General features: G+C 57.6%; 1 protein-coding gene across 2 annotated transcripts in view; it reads left to right on the top strand.

The window, feature by feature from the left end:
* PREX1 (phosphatidylinositol-3,4,5-trisphosphate dependent Rac exchange factor 1) overlaps positions 1-6266 on the top strand; it is a 184316-nt gene extending 178050 nt beyond the window's left edge. For both annotated transcript variants that reach the window (XM_049650647.1, XM_049650648.1), the window contains 5 exons: positions 1206-1272; positions 2567-2739; positions 4177-4279; positions 4501-4568; positions 5441-6266. In XM_049650647.1, coding sequence (XP_049506604.1) covers positions 1206-1272; positions 2567-2739; positions 4177-4279; positions 4501-4568; positions 5441-5483 — 454 coding nt within the window. In that variant the 3' untranslated portion in view covers positions 5484-6266. The remainder of the gene's footprint in view (positions 1-1205; positions 1273-2566; positions 2740-4176; positions 4280-4500; positions 4569-5440) is intronic.
* Positions 6267-9458: the final 3192 nt, after the last annotated feature.

Consider the following 9458-nt stretch of genomic DNA (forward strand, 5'->3'; position numbering starts at 1 on the left):
CAGGGAGGCAGCTCTCACCACCACCCCTCCGGCCCGGCTCCTTCCTAATTCTGCCTCACCTTCTTCCCCTGTGGAGAAGGTAGATTGACAATCAGGAGATCGGGATTTACTGTCTCGGGGCCCAGCTTCACCATCTGGAGATGGGAGAGTGATGCTTTCGTTTGCTTGTTCAGGGAAAACATCCAGCTGTATTATTACAACTGGTGTCTCTTTGGATTGGTCAATGCCATCAGTCCGTCTTGTGCCATTTGTTGAATGTATATATATTTTTTAATGTTTATTTTTGAGAGAGAGAGAAAGAGTGCACGTGCAAGCACAGGAGGGACAGAGAGAGAGGGAGACACAGAATCTGAAGCAGGCTCTAGGCTCCGAGCTGTCAGCACAGAGCCTGACTCGGGGCTCAAACCCACTTAACTGTGAGATCGTGACCTGAGCCCAAGTTGGACACGCAAACGTCTGAGCCACCCAGGCGCCCCCATTTGTTGAATATTTGAAACATTGCCTCCAAGAGCATTCCCATATCCATCCCTTCCTTTATTCAGCACACGTTAATCGAGAGCTTTTGTGGGCCAGGCTCTGTTCTGGATGCCTCCTCAGGAGACAGCAGTGGCCAAACAAATCCTGTTCTTCACGGAGCACAGATTCTAGAGCAGCAGTTGCCCTGCGTTGTCAATAAAGTTTAATTAGCACACAGCCACGTTCCTTTGCATCTGTACTGTCCGTGGCTGCTTCTGGGCTACAGCAGCAGATCTGAGCAGCATCTTGATGGAGACAGTCTGGCCCACACAGCCTGAAACACTTACTGTTCTGACCCATCACAGAAAAAACTTGGCTGAGCCCTGTTTCTAGAGGGCGAGAGGGGCAATAAACCAGTAAACGAAGAGCACTGTAATGTGCTAAGTGATGAGAAGTGCTCAGAGGAGAGACTCAGTAGGACAAGGGGATAGACGGTAGGGAGGCAGGGTGCTGATTGTGACAGCAGGCAGAGAGAGGTGGCATTTGAGGAGTGCCTGTCGGGGTGGGGGGGGGGGGAGTATGCAGGAGGCCCCTGTTGTCCCCACCCCCCACTGCTGGAGGAGCAGGTGGCCGGACGGGGAGAACCGTGCAAGGCGCTCCCAGTGTGAGTCTTTGGGGGAACAGAGGGGCAGCGGCCGCAGTAGGGTAGGGGCCCCGCCCTCACCGCCACCCCCATCTTTCTCTCTCAGGGCATTTTACCTGGAACGGTCTAACCTGCCTACGGATGCCAGCACGACGGCGGTGAAGATAGACCAGGTGTGCCCCCCTTCCCTCACCCTGCTGCGGAGCTTGGGCCGGGCTGCGGGCTGCTGTCAGGGTCAAGGTGCAGCAGATGGGGCCCGGGGTCCCAGCCCAGCACGAATCCTGGCAGAGAAGCCCCTGAGGCCTCTGTAGTCCCCCCTCCAGGGATATCCCTCCCGGGAGAACTCCTTCCCCGTTCTAGGAGTTCCAGCTTCCTCCCCACCCACCTCGGAATTCCTTAGATGTTTCTCCCCCTGCTGGCATGGGTGCACCTGTGCCTGTCTTCTCTCCCTTGTTTACCCAAGCATGTCTCTGCAGCAGCCGCCCCCACCAGATGTGGCCGTGTGGTGGTCTTTTTGTTTGATTGAAATTTGTTGCCAGCATTTAAAATTTTTTTTTAATGTTTATTTATTTTTGAGACAGAGAGAGAGAGAGACAGAGCATGAGCAGGGGAGGGGCAGAGAGACAGGGAGACACAGAATCTGAGGCAGGCTCCAGGCTCTCTGAGCTGTCAGCCCAGAGCCCAACACGGGGCTTGAACCCACGAACCGTGAGATCATGACCTGAGCTGAAGTCGGACGCTTAACCGATTGAGCCACCCAGGCGCCCCTATTGCCAACACTTCAAAATCAAAAGCTTTCCAGTGAAATGGAGGCTTCTAGCTTTTCTTGAGAAATGGAGAGATCTGGCTGTGTGCGGCCCACATTCCCACGTGTCACAGTTGCCCTTCCGAGGGCGTGTGCTCCAGGCCTTCTGCCCACGTCCCAGGTGCAGGCAGACCTCGAATTTGACGGCACTTTTGGGGTACTGGCCTCGGGACTGGAGGCTGGGGGCTCCCGGAGAAGTTGGTGGGCACGGCCCTCTGGGAGTTCGTGGTCTGGCTGGCAGAATATTAAGATGACACAGAGAGAACTGGCAAACCACCATTTTGTGCCTGCGCAGGTGATGGAGGGAAGGTCCTTCCCGGGAAGGCTCTGTTGGGAGAGGACAGGAGAGGGCACTTCTTTCCGGCTTAGTTAGGGGCACACTGGGGCAGGTGGAAAGAATTAGGTAGGAAGGCTAGGCTGGAAATGTAGTGTAAACACTGAATACCAGCTTGCGGGGCAATGGGGAGCCACAGATGGTCCTTGAGCAGGAGTCATGGAAGGTTAACCGGGCTGTAACCCCCGGAGAGGTGAGCCGGGAGGACAGCTCCAATAACAGAGCCGGGCAAGAGGGAAATGATGGGGAGCAAGGCTGGTGGGGGCCTCCTCTCAATGCCCTGGGGTCTGTGTGTGTGTGTGTGTGTGTGTGTGCGCGTGCCTCACAGCTGATACGCCCCATCAATGCTCTGGATGAGCTCTGCCGCCTCATGAAGTCCTTCGTCCACCCTAAACCTGGTGCCAGTGGGAGCCTGGGCGCTGGCCTCATCCCCATCTCCTCGGAGCTCTGCTACCGCCTGGGCGCTTGCCAGATTGCCATGTGTGGCACAGGCATGCAGAGGTGAGCTGCTGTGACCCTGGAGTTGGGGGGGCGGGGGGGGGTGGGTGCTGGACGGGCTTCCGGGAGCGAGGAGGCAGGCGGCCGGGGGGCTGAATCCTGGTTCTGGCCCTGCCTGTTGGGCCCAGCCACAGCCTTGGCCCTCCCTCTCAGCCTCAGTCTGGGCAGCGGGACTGCAGGGCTGCGTGGTCCTAGGTGCCCTGCTCTGGTTCTCTGTGCTCGGTGTGAATGAGCACCTGTGCAGGGTGGTTCTGCCTGACCATCCGTTCGCCATTAACGCGCTGGTCTTCGCTGGGGCGGAGCTGGCCTCCGTGCCTCGTGGACACTCCCCCACTTTCTGCCCGTTGTCCCTGTTCCTTGTCCCCAGGGGTGGGAGTCACCTTCTGTGAGACACTCCCTGACCTCCCAGTTTAAAACCGCACCCTCTGCCCCCCACCCCCCTTCCCCTCCCCTCCTCCTCCCCTCAGCAGCCCCACCACCATCCCACACGCTGGGAGCTTGGCTTGTGTGCCAGTTTACGCCCAGTCACCCCCCCCCCCCCCCGCGGCTGGCTCCGTGAGGGCAGGAACTTGTCTCGCTTCTCTGCCCTAGCCTGGCACTGAGCAGCACCTGGCACACAGCAGGTGCTCAATAAATGCTCGTCGCGAGTGCTTGCTGTGTACTGGGCAGCACCGTTGTCAATGGATTAACTCATTTCCTCTTTGTAGCAAGCTGGTGTGATATGGCCTCTTCCAGGGGTTCTCAGTCGAGGGCGGTTTTGCCCCCCAGGGGACACCTGGTACCGTGTCCCGATGCGAGGAGGGCACTGTTGGTGTCTAGTGGTCAGAGGCAGGACAGCCCCCCACGTCCCCCGGTCCGAACGTCAGTAGTACCTCGATACTGGTCTGCCCCTGTCTCACGGTTGAGGAAGCCGGTCTGGAGAAGGCGGCTTACCTGCTGAAGGCCACAGAGTGATTATATGTGGCTGAGCTTTGAGTGCAGGGGGTCTGGCTGCAGTGCCCACGTTCTAGACTTGTTCAGAACAGACGTGAGGGATGAACGGATACGTCCTGTCGACAAGTTGGGAGGCCAAGCGATTAAGGGAATCACTTCAGTTGTGTCCCCCAACAAGTGTTTATTCACCAAGGTCCTCTTCTGAGCTGGCCGTTGGGAGTGTCAGAGAACAAAACAGGCGAAAGGAAGCTGACGCCTTAGTAAAGCAGGAAAACGCCTACTGTGTGCGGGAGTGCTGGCTGTCGGGGGGAAAGACGGGCGGGTGTTGGGGGGGCGGATGGGGGAGGGGACGGGGGGGTTGGGGGGGGCCTCTCAGGGAGAAGACGCCTGAGGAGGAAGGAGCAAGTCCAGCAGTTTTCTGGGGGCACGTGGGGCAGTTCTCAGGGCAAGAGAGCAGGGCATGAGGCCTGCCCGGCAGCGACGGCCCCTCCCGCCCCTCCCCTGCAGGAGCACCCTGAGTGTCTCCCTGGAGCAGGCGGCCATCTTGGCACGGAGCCACGGGCTGTTGCCCAAGTGCATCATGCAGGCCACGGACATCATGCGGAAGCAGGTGAGGTGGCCCCACCCTCCAGGGACTCTCGGGGTCTCGTGGCTGAGGGCATGGTGGCATGAAGGGCCCCAGACCTGGACCTTCTCCCCATCTGGCGGGGCCCCGGATCTCAGCTTCTGGGGCCTCCCGTTACTCCCCTTACCCCACCCCACCTGCACCCACACACTTCCTCCCTGAACTCTGTGTCGAGGCAGGTCCCAAGCCTCCTTCTTTCTTCCCAGGGACCCAGGGTGGAGATTCTGGCCAAAAACCTCCGAGTCAAGGATCAGATGCCCCAGGGTGCACCGCGGTGAGTGGCTGCTCCCCCCAAACCCTCTGGGAGGCCAGGACCGGGCTTGGCCGAACTCCTGGCCTCACCACGGGAAGCCCCCATGGTGTTCATGCGGGGCCCCACCGCTCGTTTATGGGGACGCACTTTGGGGGGGTGACAAATACCACTGCAGGCAGCGTTCTTATTTCTTTACCAAACAACAACCTTGTGAGCATTCTCTCCAGCCGGCAGCTGGGGGAACTGAGGCACAGAGAGGTTAAGTCTCTCATCCGAGGTCATACAGCTAGCAAATGGCGGAGCTGGGACCCTGCGCCCTGGCAGTGGAGTCCTAGGGGCCGAGCTCCTGACCACCGTGCTGCCTTGCCTCTCTGTCCTGCCTGTGTCACCACAGCGGCCTCCGGTCCGGTCCCCCTGCCATCATTCTCCCCACAGCCGATCTGACCCACAAGTGGCTCCCTCTTACTTGAGGGTGAAGCCCAGGCCCTTGGCGGTGCAGACGCGAAGGAACCCGGGGGCCGCCCGCGTGGTGCCGCAGAGGGTCCCCCCGTCTGTGAAAAAACTCCCAAGGGCGGAGCGCTGTGGCTAGTTTGCCACCACCAGCGTGGGAAAGCTCCCGCCGTGTGCACGGACGCGCACACACGTATCCTCACCCCCAAACACGCGCGTGCAGATGCGTCTGTGTCTGCAAACTCGTTGCTGGTCCGGAGGGGGCCAGACAGCCGGGGGGGGGGGGGGGGGGGGGGGGGGGGGGGAGCACGAGCAGCGTGGAGGGTTTTCACCCCGCATCTTTTTATACCCGTCGAGCTGTGTTCCTTGGGCGCGGATTACGTGCTCAAAAAGAATGGGCGGCCGGGCCATTGCTCATGGGGCTCCTCACCCGTCTCCGCCAGGCTTTACCGCCTCTGCCAGCCTCCGGTGGACGGAGACCTCTGAACGTGCAGACAGGTGCCGGGTGCTCGGCTGCGTCCCCCCCGGAGCTGGGCTTTGAGAAGCCACAGGGGGCCGCGCCGGCCTTCTGCAGAGCCGGCTGCAATGCTCCTTCCTGCTCCAGGATCCGTCAGCCTGCGTCTTCACCTCCTGTGTGGACAAGCGGAGCCCCCGCTCTCCGATGAGCCGGCCGGTCGGCCCTGGGCCGGCACATTCTCCACGCTTGTGCCCGAAGCCCGAGGGGGGTGCCGGGGACCCACGGAGCTCACTGACGGGTGCAGCCAGGACCTGGGCTCCTGCCCACAAGTCCCCGGGACACGGAGGGGGGATGTCACGGGTGCTGTAGCTGGAGGCCTGCGCACCCAGCTCCCTCAGGATGGTTCAACCTGCACTTTTGAAACCCCTGGTTTCCTTCTAAGTCCACATTCCAGGCGGCACACGGTGTCTCCTCCTCCTCCTCACCTTAGCTGCCAGTTCACCCCTAACCCTGTACTAACCTGCTCGGTGGACTGGGAGAAGCCGGGCCTCTGCCAGGAAAGACAGAGGGACGGGGCACACCACCTGTCACCAAGAGGATACTCCAGAGCCACACCAGCTTCTGACATCGCCGCCATTGGAACTCGAGCCACCAGTCCTGGGCGCGAGATTTGCTCCGACTGTATTTATATGGCGTGAACTCTCTATGGTTTGTTTTGGGGTTTTTATGTTGTTGGTGTCGTCGAGATTTTTTTTTTTTTCTGGGTTGTGTAATTATATATTTGACATTTTAAATCTCAAAGAAAGGTATATTGTCTAACAGGGGACCAACATAAGGTAGTGTTGATGACTTTTCCCACTTCTACTAAAAGAGAAAACTAAATTATTGAAAATCCAACAAATGTCAGTATTTCATCTTTTTTAATATTAGGGTCTTAAGGTATCACTCACAGGTGTTGGCTAGGATCCCTTCTCCCCCCCCCCCCCCCCCCACCCCCCCCACCCCCCCGGCCTCAGTTCTCCAGCAGCCGGTCAATATTAGCTTGAATTACTCTGCTCTCTTTCGGCCTGGCTGTGAGGGTTTGAGAGGCAGGTGGACCAGGGCTGGGGGTGGGAGGGGGTTGAAGCACCCACTTGAGATGCTGTCCCGCACAGGTGTCTGTCCTGCAGGTGGGAGGGCCCCTGGGAAACGCTGGGTGGTGGCTTCTGTAACTTATTATTATTATTATTTTTTGATGTTAGCTCAGAGCAGGGCACTTGGGATTTCTCAGCCAGCCAGAGAGACAGGAAGTCACCCTGCCCGCCTCCTGGGCACAGGGACCCACACTGGGACCTCCTCAGCAGTTTGTCCCCTCTAGCTTGTGTGTGCCAGCAGGGAGAAACCCCAGCCGAGGTAGAAGGGAGGGGATATCTATTCTCCACCCTTGTGTGGTGGGTGAGATCAGGTCTGGGTTGCCCACTGCCCCTGAGACTTGAAGCCCCACCAGCATCTTGGCCCCCTGGGCCTCCAGGGACCACCCTCCATCACTTGCCACTGTGGCCGAGATGGCAAGACGTGGGCTTGTTGCTGGACCCAGGTGGCAGGGACACAAATGAAGACCGGCTTTAGCCCCCTGGTGGGAAATGGAGAGGGGCCCCTGAGGGCAAGGGCGTTGTGCACTGGTTTACTTTAAAATGTACAGATCTTCTCATTAAAGTCATGATAGATTTTTTTATTATTATTAAAAGTCAGTTTATAATACAAAGATCTTGATCTGTGGAGGGTTCCTTTGGGGCTGACTCTGGTGGTGAGGGGCAGGGTGGGGTGGCCAGCGTCGCGGGCGGAATGAGCTCGTGCTTTGAAGACCATACTGGGGACGGTTCCCATCGATCCTGTCGGAGTCCTTGAGCCAGAGACCCCCCCCCCCCACGCAACAGTGACGTTACCCCCCTGAACCCATTTCCTCCTCTAACACGGGGACAATACATGTTTTCTCTTGCAGGGGAAGAGTGGTGAGGGCTACCCAAGAGTGCATAGTAGGTCTGTGCCTCAGCCGTGCCAGGGCAATAGGGGTTTTTATATTGAGTTCACCTTTATTTTCCATTCCGAGCTCCATTTCGCTGCGATGGTGGAAAATGTGGCAATTTTCCCAGGCATTCCTTGCCTTCTCTTGGGTGTCATGTCAGGGTTCCCACGAGGGATGCTACCGAGCTGCCCTCTGCTGCAGCCTGCGAGGCCCATTGCGGTCTCGGATCTGGGATCTGGGATCTGGGATCTGGGGTGGGGTCGGAGGTCCACGCAACACAGAGGCTGGTTCTCAGCCAATCGAGATCCAGGCTGCCGCAAACGGGCCAATCAATAGATGCCAGCACAGACTCTGTGCATGCACACGCGGACCTGTCTGGGTCTCGGGCTGTGACTGGTTCACGGCACCTGCTTGTGCCCTGCCCATCCTTATGAAGCTTCCTGGCTCCCGTCTGCCCATCCAGAGAAATCTCAACCCCTGGGCCGGATTTGAGCTGCAGACCTGTTTCCCTAGGCTTGTCCTATGCCTGCCTCCCTCTCCCTCCCTCCCTCCTTTCTTCCTTCCCTTCCCCTCTGCTCCTTCTTATGGTTCCCTCCTCCCTCCTTACTGTCTTTTCCTCCTTTCCCACACTTTGGAAAACACTGACATCTATGAAAGGCTCCCTTAAGGTACCCTCCCTGAAGCCAGCTGCCCTTGCGAACCCCCTGAACCACGATGCCCACACCCAGTTCTGTCATTTCAGACCAGCGTGCCTTCTCTTTTCGCGTCTACTCCTTCCAAGCTAACCCGTTTCAGAGCTTATGCTCTCAAGGCCCAGACTGGGTCTTTCCCAGAGACAGATCCCTGTGTCTTTCAATGACAGGTTTCAAAAGACTCCATACTGTAATAGTTGGGAATGAATCCCGATAGGATTTTAGGCACAGTGACGGACTATTTGGAATTATTTGAGGCCAGTGTTTAGATCCAGCGAAAAACCCTTTGAGGGGAGAGCTGTTGCCTCCGTCTATATTTGGGGTCAACGAGGAGGATTTAATGGCTTCCTTCAGGCAGGCGCTTTGTATAGGAAGCAGCCAATTTCTGCCTGTTCTGCACCCTGGGTACCAGGAATGAGAAAAGGGAATTGTCAGGTAGTGATAGGCAGAGGCAGCTTTGGTTTGGAGCTGAGAGGTAGGGTCTCTGTGGCCTTAACCAAGTCCCATCCAGCTTTGTCTGCAAACTGGGGGGGAGGGGGGGTGTAAAGCCCAGGACCTGCTTTGGTCTCAGGAAGGCCTTTTTTTTCACAGCACAAAATGGAAGGAATAGGTGCAAGGGGGCGTTTTATAGGGGCTGAAACTTGGAAACAGGTGTGGGTTTTGGTTTTGTTTTCCCAGACATGATGTTTTCATAATTTTGAACAAGACCTTCCAGAAGTGGCAAATTTCACTTCCAAATTCTGTGGTTTTTTTTGTTCCTTTTGAAAATTGAGAAGTTCTGGTCCCACTGGCCCACATTTCTGCCATGCCACGTGTCAGCTGTGGCTGAGGAGGGCCACCTCCTTCGGGCAAGACGCCAGCTCTCTCGTCCCTCGCAGCCCCACCTGACCCGGCACATTCCTTTACCTGACCTCCTTGGCTCCGGGCAGGACTTGCTGCCTCTTAACTGTCCGGATCCTCAGCTCTGGAGTCACCACGGCGATGTCGGCTGAAGGAGGACCTGGTGACTGGGGTTGCTGGGCTGGTCGATGGCACATCAAGGGGCGGGCAAAACCCTGCAGCTGATGAATCTCTTGAACCTCCCAGCTGGACTTCCAGAATTCTCTGAGCCTCTGTTTCTTCCAACTGTCCAGTGGAGCCCAGATATGGCTCCTTGATGTGGATGGTGTCAGGGGCCAGCCACTCAGGAAGCCAAAGGTGGGATGGGGTGTGTTGGCCACTTTATGGTTTTATCTAAATGTAACTGCTTAGGTGTTTGCCATCCTCCTTTCCCGCCAGTAGGAGCACCTTGAGAACAGGAGCCATAT

Source organism: Panthera uncia (genome assembly GCF_023721935.1).
Source record: "Panthera uncia isolate 11264 chromosome A3 unlocalized genomic scaffold, Puncia_PCG_1.0 HiC_scaffold_11, whole genome shotgun sequence".
In the NCBI taxonomy this organism is placed as follows: domain Eukaryota; kingdom Metazoa; phylum Chordata; class Mammalia; order Carnivora; family Felidae; genus Panthera; species Panthera uncia.